At 41.5% G+C, this 18,290-nt stretch overlaps 1 protein-coding gene across 2 annotated transcripts in view; it reads right to left on the reverse strand.

Moving 5' to 3' along the window:
• Positions 1-7,875: 7,875 nt before the first annotated feature.
• The window catches only part of CERS6 (ceramide synthase 6), a 222,737-nt gene continuing 212,322 nt past the window's right edge, over positions 7,876-18,290 (reverse strand). Inside the window, exons 9-11 of one of the 2 annotated variants that reach the window (XM_050916285.1) lie at positions 14,080-14,236; positions 13,048-13,071; positions 7,876-9,494 (exon numbers count right to left, since the gene is read on the reverse strand). In XM_050916285.1, the coding sequence (XP_050772242.1) occupies positions 9,333-9,494; positions 13,048-13,071; positions 14,080-14,236 (343 nt within the window). In that variant the 3' untranslated portion in view covers positions 7,876-9,332. The remainder of the gene's footprint in view (positions 9,495-13,047; positions 13,072-14,079; positions 14,237-18,290) is intronic. The other variant, XM_050916286.1, reaches the window with a different exon arrangement.

Here is an 18,290-nt window from a genome sequence, read left to right on the forward strand (position 1 = left end):
CAGTGCGGAGACACAATCTGCCCACAGCTCCAGGAGGTACAGGGACTATGCATGCTGTCCCATGTTTTATGATCCATGGCCCTGCCCCCATTGCAGTGGCTTCACCCTAGGGAGCAATTCTGGTGCTTCCAAAGCAGAGATGGTACCTGGTCCTGAGCTTCAGGAAGGAGACACTCAGTGGGAGGCAGCCTGCTCATCTGTGCAACTGCCAGGCAAATTCTAGCCCTGAATATACGATGAGCTTATAGCCAAGTTTCACAGGAATCAATCTTAAGGCTCCAGGTGCTAATGGAGAATATAAATGGAAGTCAAATAATTTGATTTGCATAAAGCAAATTAGCCTAAATTTGAATAAGCCTTAGAATATGAAGACTAATGGGCAACTAATAAAGCATTTTTTACACAGCTGTGATCTAAGATTTTAAGTTCCAGAGGGAAGCATAATAATTGGTGAGATTTTGCATAACTAAAATAGCCCAAATTGCATTCGAGCTTCATATTTGTCACTTCCAGAAATATTCGTGCCCTCCTGTCTTACACCATTCAAGGTTTAATGTGCTCACCTTTGAGGCTCCTTGTTAAAATAAAAAAATAGAAATGGACAATATACATTTTGTTAAAAGCCAGGGTGAGGTTATTAGTTTTGGCATGTATGAATGTGTGTATGCAAGAGGAATCCTATTTACATTACTTGTCACTAATTACACCAATTTATGTAAGACTATAAATATTGTGGTTAAGTTTAATAAAAACTGAAGGGAAAAAACAATGGCTTTATTATCAAAACCCATTCTGGACCTTCCCTACACATAGACCCAGAAGGTCTCCTTCCTCACAGAACCCACTGATGAGGTCAACTTACCCTACCTGCAAAACTGCTAGGTTTTGGTGCTATAAATGCATTGTTTAATGGCTGCTGTACAGAAGGTGCAGGGAGGAAGCCAGAATGCTCAGCAAAGGATAAGGGTCTATGGGCAATCCTTGCCCCTACCATGGTGGGTACCTCACCAGAGCAGAAATCCCTCCATGCAGATTCCAGGGCTTCCACTTATAGTGGCATGGCTAACTATTGAGACAGCACCAACTGGCTTCCTCAGCATGGCTGCACATTTTGATTCCTTCCACCTGAAGTCAAGCCATAGTGTAGCGCTACCACTGGTCTGACAAGTAGCCATGTCTATGGTTGTTTGCCACAGGGTTTTAGCCCTTGTCCTTAAGAAGCATGAAACTTCTGTTCCTCTCCCAGCAGCTGCACCAACATCCAGATGAGTGATAACAAATGGGTATTCAGCCACGAAAGCTTATGCTCTAATACATCTGTTAGTTCATAAGGTGCCACAAGACTCTGTCGCTTTTTACTGACCCAGACTAACACAGCTACCCCTCTGATACTTAATATTGCATTCTGTGTGCAAAGGGAAATCTGTGGGCTCAGCGGCAGTATACTGGGGAACCTCAGGTCCCCTCCACATTATCTCCAGCCATTTGCCATGCATGCTGCTGGCTTCTCACCATGCTGTGTAAGTGGAGGGGGCATATAGGCCATGGCCAGTGCTAGATGTCAGACACACTATATGGGACAAACTCCCGCAGAATTAAACCTCTTAATGAAACTCCTAGACAAGCAAGGACTTAAATTATGCATTTTTACAAAAAAGTATATGCTAGTGTACTTGAAGGCTATGTCTGGGGTAGGGATTCCCCAGGTCGCGTACATGTACTTGCGCTAGTTCTCATTGAGTCAGCACACACACAAATAGCCCTGCAGCTGCAGTAGCACATGTAGCTGCAGCATCGGCAGGCTGAGCTGTGCAGAGTACCAATACACCTGAATCTGGAGGGTATGCACTCGGCAGGACTCAGCCATTCCCAGGGCCGGATTTACACACTATGCACCTCTAGGCACAGCATCTTCAGTGCCCTGCTTACAGCTGACTTTCATGTGTTGTGTAAAATATACCACCCCCCCACCATCAATGCCAGCACTGCTGGTTCCATAACCTCTGACCCCATTGCCTAAACCCTAAAACCAACTTTCCCCTTGTCCCCTTCTCTGCCTGTTCCCAACCTGCCCCAGCCCCCCAGATCTTCCCTGCCTCACTCACTGTTCCCAGTCTGCCTCTACCCCCAACCTCCCCAGCCTAGTTCTCTCTGCTCCACCTTCCCCATCACTCCCATGCCTCTGCCCCCCAGCTCCAGAACTGGCCCTGTTCCTCCCCACAGCAGCCCCTCAAAGCAGTGCTGCCACCCCTAGCCCCCCTCCACACAGGTAGAGCAGCCCCAGGGCAGCAGGAGAGGGCCAGGGTCAGGCCTGGCTCCAGGCACCAGCGGAGGAAGCACGTGCCTGGGGCGGCACATACGAAGGGGTGGCATTCCGTCCATTCTTGGGGTGGCACAGTCTGTGCGGTTTTTTTGTTTTTTTTTGGTTTGGGCGGCTTTTTTTTTTTTTGCTTGGGGTAGCAAAAATGGTAGAGCCAGCCCTGGCCAGGACACAGCCTCCCTGGGAAGGCACAAGACCCTCTGCCATGTACGGCATTGCCAGCCCAAGCTGAGCAGTCCACCTGCCCCAGGTGAAGTGCAAGGGGGGGACCATACCTCTCCCCATCGTGAGCGATCCCTGGGTCTCTTCTGTCCCTCCTGCAGCCCAGCGCAGCAGCCACACTCTGGCTCTACTCGTGCAAGTGAATGAGGTGCTGGCCATGCACAGGGTGGAGGCAGTGGAGTGGTTGAGATTGGGAAGGGGCTGGGACACTCCCAGCATCTCCTGTAGCTGTTCCACCCAGCCATGCTCACAGTGCCCCCGGGCAGGCTGACTCGGATGCTCATCCAGCTTACCCTAACCACTTTTAACCATGTAGGTATTAACCTTTAACCCACTTTTTACGTTTAGGTGCCCCTAGAAGGCCAGTGTCCCTAGGCACGTGCCTACTATGCCTAATTGGAAATCTGGCCCTGGCTGTGCCTCTGCTACCACCAGCTGTGCTACTGTGGTATGCTGCTATTTATAACTGCACTAGCTCGACGGGAACCAGCACAAATGTGTGTAGGAGAGCTGGGGAACCACACCACCAGCGCGTAGTGCAGACGTACCCTATGATGTCGTGTAGATTTTATCATGTAGGTATAGTCATTGTGGTGATTAGCTATTTAATTATTATATAACCCCCCATTTTTGCATTCCTTACCAAGGTGAAACACCAAATGATAGGTGAAGGTTCTTATACATCTGATGCCTGCATTATGGGGGTGCTTGTCTCATTCTCTGCAAGGCTCAGGCCAGGCTTTTGGGCCTCAAGTCCCATCTTGCATGATCCCACCTCATTCACTGACACTTTATCAGACATTGCCCGATGTCCAGTCTTTTGTGGGTTTTCCTTGGGTGAACATAGAGAAGTGTTTCCAGCTCACTGCATTCTTACATAGCCAAAGTTTTCACATTATAATAAAAGCTTGTTCTCTTTTGCTCTATGAGATCAGTAGAGAAAAATGGAGATCTTCTCATAAATCAGTAAGCCAACCTGTCTACTCTATGGCCTTTTTCTAAAAAGTTCTCACCTATGCAAACATTGGTGCAGCTGTGTTGGTTATAGTAACACTGGGAGCCTAGAGGAGACACTGCTTCTGTGATCACAGACCTTTTAAACTTCAAGTCAATTAAACCTGCTCTGTGAAGCTTAAATAATATGATGCTAACAGCAGCTGCTGCAACTACACCAGTGTTAGCAACAGTGGGACATTTAAATAAGATTTAGCCTAGTGTAGACAGATACCAGCGTATGGTATCTGAGAGACAAGGTTATTGGACCAACTTCGGTTGGTGAGAGAGCAAGTGAGGCTGTGATGTGTTGTCCCTTTTTCTTTTGTACATTTTTTAAACAGGGGCCAAGATTTCCCAAAGTGACTATGATTGCTGAGCACCCATTCCAGGGCTGCCCAAAGGATTCAGGAGGCCTAGGGCAAAGCAGGGGAGCTGCAGCGTTTCTACTCACCCGGCGGTGGTCTGGGTCTTCAGTGGCATTTCGGCGGCGGGGGGCCCTTCAGTCGCTCTGCGTCTTTGGTAACACTGAAGGGCCTCCCCCCCACCATCGAAGACTGGACCACCGCCGGTCCAGGGCTCACGGGGCATTTCAGCGGTGGGGGGCCCTTTAGTTACTCCGTGTCTTCGGCAGCACTGAAGGCCCCCCCGCCGCCAAAATGCCGCTGAAGACCCGGACCACCAACGGGCCAGGGCTCGTGTGGCCCCTGTGGGGCCCAGGGCAAATTGCTCCACTTGACCCTCACCCAGGCAGCCCTGACCCATTGTCTGAATCAAGCAGACCCCTTCAAAGCGCCTCAAGTTGGATGCTTTTCCACATGTACTTTTTTCTCATTTACTTGAATTCCATAAAATACCATAAACAAAGTCTCACAGATATACAGAACTAAAAGCATATATGGGACCACTGAAAAAAGTGTTGGAGTGTGTACTGTGGGTAACAATCCATGAGCTAGGAAATGGTGTCACGGACACTGGAAATACTACGTTTTCATTTCATAGAACTGAGAAGGAAATTGACATTACATTCCTAATGCTTATGTTTATTATGAAATTGTCTCCAAATTAAAATAATTCACAATATTGATTGTTTCCATATTAAAAATAAAACCAAAAAACAACAAAACATGAAGTAACTCCCAAAGTTTTGCACGATATCTATGCATAAAAGAATTCTAACTACTTAATACAGAGCGGTACTTCGGACAGTGGAATTCTAACACGTATTTCTGAGAGAGTTGCTGAAGTACAGAACTGTCATGAAAACACAGGTGAAATTGTGTCATCTGTCCCACCTTGGCTCTGTAGATAAAAAGCACGTATAACGTCGCTAATGTGTATGAAAATAAAGCCTTAGAATTCACGGACCCAGCTAAAGGAACTCAAAGCTCTATGGGACCCAGAATATATGTGTTTTTGTTCCATAGATCATTTTAGACCAGGAAAGGTCTACAGAAAATTACAGATCACTTTGGTTTACAGGTTGACAGGCTGATCATTAAAGCTCTACGCTTGATGGGGTTCTGAAATGTCACACCATAATATATACACTGTTTCCTCCATTATTAGAACTGGAAGCCATTTCAAAAATGGAGAACTCAGTACAGACACACTCAAACACTGTGTTTTCATTGCAACTACAATCAGAAACCCTTACAATGTAAAGGCTATATATGTATGTCAACTTTTCCAAACTTCCACCATTGTTTAAAAAAACAACTGTCTTTGTAAAATTCCCATTAGGTCCCATTTCTAAACCAAAAGAACTCAAAGCATATAAATAATACAAACTGATTTTGCTTTGTCGTTTCAAGGCAACTGTAATTTACAGTACACTGTGAGGTTGGGTCTATTCTGGTCTATGTTACAATGAAGGGTACAAAGTGTTCGAAAGAACCTCTCTCACAAATCTCACTAGTAGCTAACTGGAAATATACAAAGAATGAACTTTAGCAAACAAGATTTTTTAAAAAATATCAAAGTATGAACAGTAGAAAACCAATGGCATCCTGTCTTTCATTGAGAATTACAGGAGGTTGGAATAATGATGTGCAGTTAAGTGAGATGAATAATACAGGCATTTGATTTCTAACTAGAAAATTCTGTGTAGCCTATGTGTAGTATCTAGCCAGAGACACTTATGTTGATTATCAATGGCATTTGGCCGCAGAGCAAATTTTTTTTTGAAATAGTGTTGTGTTCATAGGCACATAGTGACTTTCTGTCACTCCTGATGGACTCAGATTTAAAGCAAGAACTACTTGAAAGTACATGAAACTTTTTGTGCACATGGCTGGTTCTCTGAAAAGGGGTTTTGGCATTAGTGACTATGCTGAATGTTCACAAAGATTTGATGCCAGGTTAAAGTACGCACATCTGGATGCATGTAGAGGGAAGCTGTGCCCCATTCTACCGCTGTTGGAAACATTAAATGGAATAATCCATAGAAATATCTACAAAATGGTAAACAAGGAAACAGCACGTGTCACTTTTTGGTATTTTAGAACTGACACAACATAACCTTGGTCAAGACTCAGATGAATCTAAATTCCATCCCTATTTCTTTGATTGATTAGATTTGTAGCATATTCTAGGACTCTCAGCTTTTGATTAAAACCATGTGCTTTCCTTCTTGTATATTGCATGTCAATGCTAAAAAAGAGTAAATGCCACAAGAACTGAATCTTAGTTTACTATGTGTCAGGGATAATTAGAAACAGAAGACAAATTCTTACTATTTGTTAATAAAATCCATATGTTGCTTTTTCATTTTTCTACTTACCTGTTCCAACCTCAGTGTCTCTTAACATACCACAAAAAAGGGAGCACAGAAGTTGAAGTGAGGTAAAAATGATAAATAGCTCATTAGGAGGCAAAGAGCTTGAAAATAATAATATATAGTTGGAATACAAATTCTTGTTTCTATAGGAACTGGATAATGATGCTGTGATATGTACTGATGTACACAACCTTCCAATCCTTCACAATTATACAGAGCTCTGCGAACCATTTACAGGTCAAATCTCTTTACAAGTTTTGTGAAATACATCATTACCCAAAAAATATACAACAGCCATCAAAAGTGTTCCATCCCCATTAAATTGCTCTCAATGCAAGAACATAAGCACAGGTTCATATACAAAATATTTTGAATGTATGCCACTCTCTTCACGGAGTGAAACATTGTTCTTCTGCAAAGGCTTAGTCAGAACTGTTTTGACTCCTGTCAATTGATGTAATGACCCAGAACAATACTGTAAAGCATGTTCAACAAAACTTTTTGGTCCTGTCTCATAAGGATGGGAGAAATTCAATGAATTTCCCTATTTCCTCAAATACTGTGGATTGAATGTCTAGCAATGGTTCAGTGATGGTTAGCAAAGCTCTTGATACATTCTGATCCCCATCCCTATTTTTCCAACTACCCACTTTTAATATCACATCTTCCTCATGCAGATACATCCTAATTAGAGTCCCATTTCATGCTAATAGGACTTGGAATGTCTAGGACAGCCAGAGAGGGTTGCTAATGAAATGAGTGGGATACACCTGACGTAAAGGACAGATTGTGATGACTCTTGCATGACTGTACAGGAGGGGAGGTGGAACCTCTAATTAATCTCTGTCCCAGATACTGATGTGGTGCTGGTATCATATGTACATTGCTATTTTAAAACAAGACTGCATCGTTGGATAAAATGAAAAATTTACCAGCATTCTAGAACTCTGGAATTTCAAGAATTCCCAAACTTTTCTGAGACATTCTACTTCTTACACCTTTATTTGCATAAGGTACATAGTCCAACAAAGGCAGCCATCTACTCCACTGAACAGCAACGTTTAAGCCTTTATTCTTAATGATAGTCTTGACAGTTGGCCTTTCAGAGATTATAATTTTTAATGCATTATATCCCATTAATATAATCTCTCTCTCTATAATCCCAGCATCAGCGTACCATTTCAGATCTCATATGCAGGGTATTTTCTGTACAGACTAGTAGTCATTTGCCTTTCCTTCCATCTCTTACTCTATGCCATTATTCTTGTATTTATTCTCCCTGAAGTGGAAGGGCCATTTTTACTCTTGATGTCTTGCCTTTACAGTCTGCACATTTTTGGCTAGTACAAAGGGCCTTTGTGCATAATGATGATTCCAGAGACTTTCAAAAACTAGCACAAAACACTAACGGGGTAAAGAGATGGGATAAATATCAATCTTTCAAAAGAAATAAATGGTCTTGTAGCTTCTTTCAGTACCATTCATATGGAATAAAGCCACTAATAATAATACTCTGTGGCCTGAGAAATCATCTGCATTTTGATACTTGCATAGTGTGAGGAAACAAAACTTTTTCTGGTTTACTCCTTCCTACTCCTTTCTAAATTTCTTTGGTCTATATGTACATTTCTTCTGTGCACACATACGCAACACTGTTGAAAAGCAGGATGCATAGAGACTGTTCCCCAGAAACACTCCTACTGCTGGCACTGCCGTTGATAGTACAGAAGACTAAAGAGGTGCTCTTTGCAATACTTCACCCAAGGATTTTCCACAAACTGATGATCATATCAAAAAAGGAACAGTCTATTTCTACTCACACTGACTCCTTTGGGAGCAGTTTGCCCCTACTCATAAATCTCAGGTTGAATAGTAGAGCAAAATTTTACAGCTTTATTTGTAGGTTCAATAAAAAATAATGAAGCACCCTAAAAGTTTGCTATGAATAAACTTCTCTGGGTCTGGTAGTGCAGAACATTCTGCGGTCTCCCCACTTCTGAATGACAAAAAATCTGGAATGATAAGAACAAGATCTCCACTGAATCCTGTCAGTCGAAGCAATGAACGTTCAGCTGCTGTTTTGTCATTGTGCTACTGCTCTCATCCTTTCCAGCTCAAAGGAACAAATCCTCAAATTCAAGAATGAATTCTGGATTTACAACAGCGGACATCAGCAAACCTCTCTCTTCTGACACTGGATCATCTCTTGGCATGAAATTTGTGCAAGTAACTGAAGTCTGTAGAGTTAAAACTTGCAAAGCAGAACTAAACTTCAAGTACAAGTTTATCATTGCTGTTGACAGAAAGGTATCTTGTGTATTTGAACAAGTAATCAAGTCTATTCTAATGCAATTAACCACCAATTGAGTTGAAAACAATGCTAAAGTAATACCCTACAATAACTACAGATTTGTCTGAATTGATAATTGACCACATTAGACACTATTTAAAATATTAAACCATCATTTTAGAACTTTACATTGGGGAAATGGCCACTGTGATTTCAGAGATGATTTCAAAACTAGCAGTTTAAAACACAAAGATAGCAAAACTCTCTGGAGCGGAGCTAGAATCTGTAAAGCCATGTTATAGCTTACTGTAAGTGACAAATCAAGCAGACTACTACTTATAGAAGACTGGGCAACAGGAATGGACCGAAGAGATCTTAGCGTGTCGGTCTCCACTACTGAGAATCTAAAGAGCAAAAGAGTAAGGACATTCCCTTTTGTCCATAAGTCCCCAAACATATTCAAAATAAATAATATTCTAAGATAGTACAAATAAAAATACTGCTCCCATTGAGTCAATTACATACAGGTATAGCATGCCTACATATACAGAATGGTGTGTCTCTTTGTTCACAAACAGGAAATATGGCAGTGCACTATCAGTATGATTTGATACTTCTAATTTTTTTTCTGATGCTGAGATATATGAAGAAACTGCATTCACAACTTATTATTTACTTCTAGTAGTAAAGAGTTCACTGTGTTCATGTTTCATGAGTTAGCTCAAGGATTAATGGTCCTCTGAACAAGTGCTACCAGTAAGATATCCATTTGTCCCGTTAGCACCACTGGTCCCATTTGTGGTGGTAGTGTTGTGTGGATTAGTTGAACGAGGTACTGAATCATCCTCATCCGAACTGGATTCAACATCACTTCGGTCATCCTTTGCTACCTGAAGAACGTGTGAGAAGGAGCATGTTATAGGCTATTGCATGACAACGTGATGAAGCATGCATTAGTTCACGCCAGAATCAGAGAAATTAGAGCCTGAAGAGACTCTTCAATCTGAACTTTAAAAGGGGCCTCACCCCTGACATGCTTTGGTGCAATTACCTTCCTAGGCACCCTTCAAGCATTGATTGCTGTACAAACGTCATTGGGGTTCCTCTTCTCCTCCTTGATTGCATTCCTCAAATGTATGACCTTGGTCATATAGTGTAAGGTGTAATGCAGCAAAGCCAGAAAGAGGCAGAGAGTAAAGAATGCTAGAGTTCCCTCACTGCCCTGTTTCAGGGCACGCATGCATTTACCATGGTGGTGAGGAATGTAGTGCCAGCATGGACAGCAAGAAATGAGAGAGGAAATCAGTGAAGGTGCATTAGGCATAAGGCACTAATGGGAAGAGGCCTGCAGGCCAACAGTGATGTGCAACTTTAAAGTTTTTCCTTCCATGACTGATTCTATTAATATACATATTATTATATTGCATGTATTAAGAAGCCATCCATGCTGTAACACTAGATTAGAAACACAGGCACTAGCTTTCTTCAGTGCAATAAATTTGTGTGAATCGGTGGTGAGGGCAAAAAACAGCTGATGAAGTGATTTCTCTGAAATGTTTAAAGTGCTCTTGGGTAAGAAATTTAACTCTACTTGTTTCAGTTTTTACAGGGATCCTTCTACATTCCTGAAGAAGACCAGAGTATCTCCCCCTCTGTTCCCTCTTAATAGCCCAACTACTTTGAAGACTCCAGCAGCAACCACCATCCTCACAATTAAGGCTGACTGACATGACTCCTTTCAGACTACATTTGTTAATTGGCCAACAGAGAATAGAGCACAAGGCACACTTAGGAGTTCCAAAGTATCTGCTACTAGGTACAGTCCCTAATGCCAGTATCTTATAATGCTGCAGATATGAAGCCCTTGAAATCAGACTTCTGCTCAAATCAGAATTTTGATTTTATATTCCTCAATTAAATATTACTATGGACTCTTCCACATAACGGGACTTTTATGTTAAAGCTCTTGAAATAAAATGATGCACTCTGAATTATACTTTAGTCAAACACAAGTTATGCACTCAATACTGAGGTTAGTGGGTGAAATTTAATAGCCCGTGTTATACAGAGACAAGGTGGGTGAGGTAATATCTTTTACTGGACCAACTTCTACTGGTGAGACCGAGAAGCTTTCGACCCACAAAGAGCTCTTCCTCAGGTCTGGGAAAGGTACTCCAAGCATCACAGCAAGGTGGAACAGATTGTTTAGCATCAGTAATTAGCACATATTATAAAGGGCCATTCAAGGTAGAGTGGCCTGTTAACAGGTTACACAGGTCAGACTAGATAATCTAATGGTCCTTTCTGGCCTTTAATTCTATGAATGTATGAAAATTTAGGGCTAGATCCTCAGCTGGTGTAAAACCAGAGTAACTATAGTGAAGCCCAGTAATCTAAAACACTATTCTAAACTGTGCTCCCAATTGTTAATTATGTGATCAGATATTATATATTCAAAAAATGCAATATGTATAATAAGCAGGGGTTTTGTTTTATAACTTTAGATACAGGTGTAGCACCTTGCTGTACTGTGTACTACTCAGCGTATGGCAAATAAACAAAATCCAGGTGGTCATTTATATGACAACTACACAGCACATCATTTTTATAACACAAACTGCAGGGGACTGGACTAGATGACCTCTCGAGGTCCCTTCCAGTTCTGACTCTGTGATTCTACAGACTGGGTATAACACAGAGTAAAGAATGAAGATAAGATGGCATATGCTGACTACCTAAATTAGCTGGTAAACTACAGTCATAGTTAATTACCTCATTAGCTCAAATGCACCTGATGAAGATTACTGCTGGTTGCAAATAAATTGAATATTATATGGCTGCTGACTAAATTATTAACATACAGACCTGACTGAAAAAGAGAGCTTGTTGTACAAGTAATTATGACACAGACATGCTCAGACAAGTTTATTACCCCAAACCATCTTCTCAATATTTCACCACTATAACTACAGTAACTATAGTTGTGTCTTATGTTTTTCTTTTACCTGTAGCCTGATGTTTCCCAATCCTTTTACGTGCCTGTATTTTGAATCTTTATTTCATGCTCGCGTACATAAACTTTAATTTGGTTTTACTATAGATACATCTCAGTGCCTCGTGCTAAGAAGAGTGTTGAACTGAGGTGAAACTGCTGAAGTGGGGGTGAACTGAATGGAGGCAGTGGATCAGTGTGATTGAGGGTGTCCAGAAGATAGGAAACGATACTCCAGAGTAACAGAGTGGGGTGTGTAAATTGCTAGCTTGTAGAGGGAAAGAGAAGCGCTTGTATAGCTGGGAACAGCTTGTGCTGCCAGCAGCTAGCTGGTGGCTGGAAAGAGTTTCTCCTTGTGGGCAGGAACAAGACTCCCTCCCGCTGTAAGCAGGTGGTAGTGATTCACCCCAGACACCTCGGGTAACCCCAGTAAGTGTCCCAGTAGTCCAACTCAATAAAAAAAAATACTAGATCATTATAACAATGACCCAATTTGCAAGAATGAGGAAAAAATGCTATGATACCACACTGTATATTTTATTGTATTGTATTATCTGAGAAACAGGACAGTATGTGATCATGTAAATTATCATTGCATTGTTGAGGACAGAGTTAAGGTTGCAGGTGGATCCTTAACCTTAAAAACAATTAGGAGTCCGGTGGCACCTTAAAGACTAACAGATTTATTTGGGCATAAGGTTTCATGGATAAAAAACCCACTTCTTCAAAATTACAGATGCATCTGTAAGTTTCACTCCATGCATCTGAAGAAGTGGGTTTTTTACCCACGAAAGTTTATGCTCAAATAAATCTGTTAGTCTTCAAGGTGCCACCCGACTCCTTGTTGTTTTTGTGGATACAGACCAATACGGCTACTCCTGATACTTGACATCCTTAACCTTGTCATTTCCTTATTTCTCAATGCTTAACTCTGCAGCCTTAACAATGTCTTAACAGTTTTCTTTGATGGAATTAATTTAAATTTTAATTCAATATTTTAGGTAGCTGTCATACACTGAAATACACAACCTGAATGGTGCCAGAGCAGAGGGTTAGATTATTCTACAGTCTATTATGTTTATTTGTATTACAGTAGACACATCCACCAGGACTGGAGTCCTGTGGGGTTAGGCACTGCCAGTGCTTAATTTGTAATGAAAGAGGTGCCGGGGCTCAAGCAATTAAATGCTGGGGCTCACACAATTTTTTTACTTTCATAATGGGTGTGACAAGCCTAGAGGTGCCAGGCCTCAGCCCTGGCAAGCCTTGGCACACATTAAGCACTGGACACTGCACAAACACAAAGTTAAAAACCGTCCCTGCCTCTAAACACAGCCTTAGCAAGAAGCAGGTGTAACATTCAGAAGAAACAGGGAGGAAGGACATAGGGAATAGCAAAACATAGATTTGTATGCATGTGTCTTTCGCACAGCAGAATCAGAGAAACTTACATGCAAAGGGTTCCACTTTCCAGCCTTCCAGGACAGCACAAGGAAAAGGATAAACAAGTAGAGTAAGAAAGTCACAGTAATGCTGGTGTGAAATCAGGATCACTGAGGCTTAGAATTGCTAAAGCAGAGGTGTCCTAACTGTGGCCCTCAAACAAAATCACAGACCACAGCAGTACACATCTTTAATACAGAGGGGGCAGCTGATATCAGGTGGGCTCAATCCAAAAAGGAGCTGAGCACTTTGGCCGCAATCTTGCAAAGCAGTTAAGCACATGAACAGTCTCATTCACTTCAGTGGGACTACTCACATGCTTAAAGTTAAGCACATGCTTAAGTGCTTTGCCCCTTGTTAGTCTGCGCCCACAGACTGAATAGTTCAGCATTTTGATTGGAGTAGTTTGGACATACTGTATGCTTTGACTTGGAGACGCTGGGAATCACACCCCGTTTTTAAATTGAAGTGGCAACAATGTGTTAATTTCGTACAAAGCGGTATGGCCCTTTGGCTCCTGGAAATACGGCCCTTTGTTCAGCCAAAAGGCCCCTGAAGAAGAGTTCAGACCCACATCTCTGCCAATTACCAAAGAGGCAGCATGACACGTTTCAGTTTATTCTATTATTCTTCTCAATTGGGAGGCAGATAATTTTCACCAAATATTCTAAGAAAGGAAGTAAAACAGAACTAGCAGAATGCAAACAAGTTCTTTTTACACAACTCCTATATGTGTAGTGGAATTTGACACACCTATTTTTAAAAAAGGAAATATTAACAACAACATTATCCTAGTCTTAAAAATGCATGCATTTGGAGTTCACATATCTAGTACATTTGTTATCAAGGAACAAAGCTAGCAAGCTTTCCATTAAAGGAAGGAAAAGCATATCACAATATAGCATCTGTCCTCAAGTCTGTGTTTTGGGTCAGATAAAGAACAAATCACTGGACAATTACTAAGTGCTATTTACTAATTTAAAAAATATTACAAACAACATGTTACTGCGAAACATCAGACAGTGTTTGTGTCATCTTACCTTGCCTCTGGAGATAGCTTTATACGCTGCTTTTATGATTAGATAAGACCAAAAACAGTGCAGGACTTGAAGTACTATGAGCAATATGTTAAAGAACCACAGGGCAGGAAAATTGCCCAGAGCTTCATATAATTCAAACAGCATTGTGTTTAATATCCTGAAAAAGAAAGGGAGACAAAAATACTTACATTTTCTTCGAGTCAACAGTAATCTAAAAAGAATCCCTTTTTCTAATTAAGATGACAAATATTTGATTAGATGATATCCACACATATATTCAATTCTCAGATTTATAATGAGAGAGTGAATAGCACTGGAAGAGGAGTGATCAAGTCTCATCTGTGGCTCTGTGTCTCCAGAGGTAAATGACTGCATAACATCACCTTCACTATTTAACTTCAACCAGCAAACACCCCATATACAAAGCAAAGGTTCTACACTTCCCTGCCTTCCTTTCCAGAGCCGGTGAGTAACCAGACATGGGTTCTCTCTAATACCTCTTTATCCTGGACAACCCCATTCTTCAGATTATTCTCCTCCTCATGCAGAGTATACACTTTCCATGATGCTCATCATGGGCTAACAATGAAACACTTAAGAAAGAGGGACACCTCTCACTTCCAGGTAACCTAATTCTTCTGAGAAGGAGGAACCTTAAAATCAGATTGTACTTGAGTACAACATAATGCCACCCACACTCCACCCATTTTACCGCTATAATGAGTTTCCCCCATCTCTGAAAGGAATTTGTCTGATTAGGATTAAAAACATTTATTAAAAATAGTAACCAATACTTGCTATCAGACACCTCTTATAACAAAGAACATGAAACCATATGGCAGTGAATACATTATTGGAGCATTTGTCAATACTATTTACAGCTCTGTTAATATTTTTACTGTAAATTCCCAGTCTTGACATGAGCAAAGCCTCCAGTGATGGTTTGTTGATTTGAACCTGTACTATGAGACAATTCAAGTAACAAGAGACTTCAGCAACTGTGGTATATAAGGCAATAGCATGCCAATGATAAGACTCAGAATAGGAATTAACTCATTCATCACTTGAAAACTAAAATAGTGCTTCATACAATCTGGGTCACAGTGAAGAGTGAGGCAACAACCAAAACTAACAGAAGCTTGGGCAATAACAGGATGTAGGTAGAAGAAACAGCAGTACTTATGGCAACATACGGCTATCTAGGAATGCTTGATACTTTCGGGAGTCGATTAAAAAAACAAAGAAGATAGAGGGTTTCTTACATACCTTCTACTCTATACCCCTCTTGCTGATATCTGAAGTACTGGAAAGTTCATTGCATTTAATATTTTAAAATTTTAATTATCACTACATAGCCAGCAGATGGCACATTTAATCAAGCTAACAAATGTACAGCTTTCAATCTGCTCTTATTATGCTGTGTTTAGAACATAGAAATCTAGCTAATGTCCTATAGGGCTTTAGAATAGTTCAGATCTCATTCTCTAGGACTGAACCACCAGATTGTGTTTTAACTTTGACATATCTTGTACACTTCAAGAATTCTTTTTACCTAATGACAGACTTGGTCACTATTTTCTCCAAAAACCCTTCTGTATAACTCCATCACTATTAATGGGAAATATCCAAATGCAACAAGTATACCCTCTAGTATTTATGATTTAATTAGGATAAAACTGTTTTGGTTAAAATTAGTAGATGATTTCTAATAAACTAGCTTAAGCAGATTAGTCTTAAAGCTGTAGAGCATCAAAATGCAGTTTTGATTCTATTTAACATTGGTCCTTTTTTATTCCTGGTCCCTTATGCTAAATTGTATCTGCTTCATAAATCTTACAATGCTTTTTGTGAGAGAGGGAAGTTTCACTGCTTCATTATACAGTCTTTTACAACTCTTTCTGTTTATGGCATAAACATTAGAAAATGAAAGAGTTTAGAGTTAAGACTAGATATTTGACACATGATTGCTGTTACTAGCTAGGATTTATAGTCCCAGCTTTGTGCAATTTGTTCTGTCAACGGTAGTGCTAAATGGCACAGTAATGTCCCACTTCATAATCCAAGGTGACACTCTCCATGCATATCAAAACATAGCTTTAGTCAGCTTTGCTTATTGCATTGGTAGTTATTTCAGTTCTAATTACAATATCTAACTCAACTTTTAAAATAAGCAGCTCTTGCATGTAAAGTTACTCTCATTACATTGAATCTCCTCTTGATGTCGAACCCCCTCCCCATTCCAGACCTGTAAGGAGTAAGTTATGCTGCACCAGGGATAAATATGGCCCATTCTAACAAGTCTGAAATCTTAGGAAGACAGAGAGGCCATGTAGAGCATGTCTGAGGCCTAAAGCAGTATCGCCGCACAAACGTTACCTGCTGGATATCAGAGATGGGAAATAAGCATCCGTCAGAAGATCAGAACCCTCTCAGGTCTGCTCATGTTTGACAGATTGAGGAACAAACTAGAACTTTCCAATAAGTGTCTGATATGGTTTGCACAAAGATTATTGCACTGACTACTCAAAATGCAGTTCAGGGATGGTGACATGACACAATTTGGTTGGCATGGGAGGGACGGCTGGGCCTTTAAAGATAATCGTTATGCAATTCAAGTACATAATGAAAAACAGAAATAGAATCTGAACATAGAAGACCACAGAAGTATCAGACAGGTACAAAATTGGTTTATGCCCCAAAGAAAGAATATCCCATTTTGGAAGATGGTGTAAATAGGGATCAGCTGGTTAGGTAGGAGTGACTATGAAGGGAACTGGTTCTATATTTAGATTTTCAGGGCAGGAGACAGGCGAGAACTCCCTAAACCTCTCTTCCAACTTCCATGATTCTAAAGACTCATTTGACACATATTAACCGTATACACAAAATAAACACTAACTAAAACAGAGAGCCTGTGGTGGGTAAAATTTATAAAAGGGCCCAAGGGCCAGATTTTTTGAGGTATTTAGAGCCTAAAACTGCAGCTAGGCACCTAGTGCAATTTTTAAATGCACCTAGGTGCTTAACTCTCACATTTTCACAAGTGTCCATTGATTGTGGAAGCCATCGTTTTCTGTCTGCCTTACATGACACCTTGAGCTTGATTTCCAGAGGTGATCTGGTTAGAGCTGCTGGTGCTCCGCACTTGTGAAAGTTAGGCCCAAGATGTCTCAAGCTGGTCACATAAAAATAGGCACAACAAAATCAGAGACCACTTCTGAAAATTTGGCCCTAGATAACTTGCTCCGGCTTCTCAGCCAAAGGAGGCAGAACTGTAATGAATATTGAAGTGAGTAGCACTAGCTTCTATGGTGTTTCTCATCATATAATATACCGTGTTTCTAGGGGAGACTGCTGCACTGAAGGACTGCTCCTCAGGTCTACTCTCTTTCTGGCCAGTCATTTCTCCCCAAATTCACTTAGCGAAAGAAAGGCACACGTTGCCAAAACGGGGCAGCCAGCAGTTACACAGAGATAGGGGAGAGCAAAACATGGAGCCAGCACGCCCCTGTGTGCGGCATGTCTGCCATTTCAGTATAGTTGTCCTGCTTTTGCTTTAACACTTCACGGGAGTGAGACATCCTGCAATACCACACCCATCTCATAACATATCGATAGCCAGGTATAAAAGCAAATGTAATTGTAACTTAAACCTTATTTATTACAAGCCCATTCAATGATTATGTCAGTTATTTTTCAGCAACGATTGTTTTGTCCTTTCCTGGATTTTTCACTTTAAAAACATTTCTATTTATTCCTCCACTTCCAAACAAAGAGAGCTGGAGAGTTTCCTTGCTCCAATGTCTGAGGCTAGTCAATCTGAGCAGAGAACTGGAAGTTGGGACTCTGGGGTTCTATGTTTGGCTATTCAAGTAACTTGCTGTGTGATCTTAGGACACTCAGCTAAGTTCCCTGTAAGCTGTGCGGCCACACACAGCCTATTTAGCGCCACGCAGGTGCTCACCAAACCTGCCCAGCCGGGACCTGCTGCAGCCGGAGGAGGGGCACCCCTCCTCCGGCCCCAACTCAACTCCGGACCTGCTGCGGCAGGGGGAGGGTTGGCGCTCCCCGGTCCCCAACCCAGCCCTGGATGTACCATGGCCAGGGGAGGGGCACCTCTCCGCCGGTCCCAGCCCTTGAGCTGGAATGGCAGGGAAAGGCACCTCTCCTGCCCAGACCAGGTGCTGCATGGGGAGAGAGAGCTGAGAGGG

This window comes from Gopherus flavomarginatus, chromosome 10 (genome assembly GCF_025201925.1).
Source record: "Gopherus flavomarginatus isolate rGopFla2 chromosome 10, rGopFla2.mat.asm, whole genome shotgun sequence".
NCBI lineage: Eukaryota > Metazoa > Chordata > Testudines > Testudinidae > Gopherus > Gopherus flavomarginatus.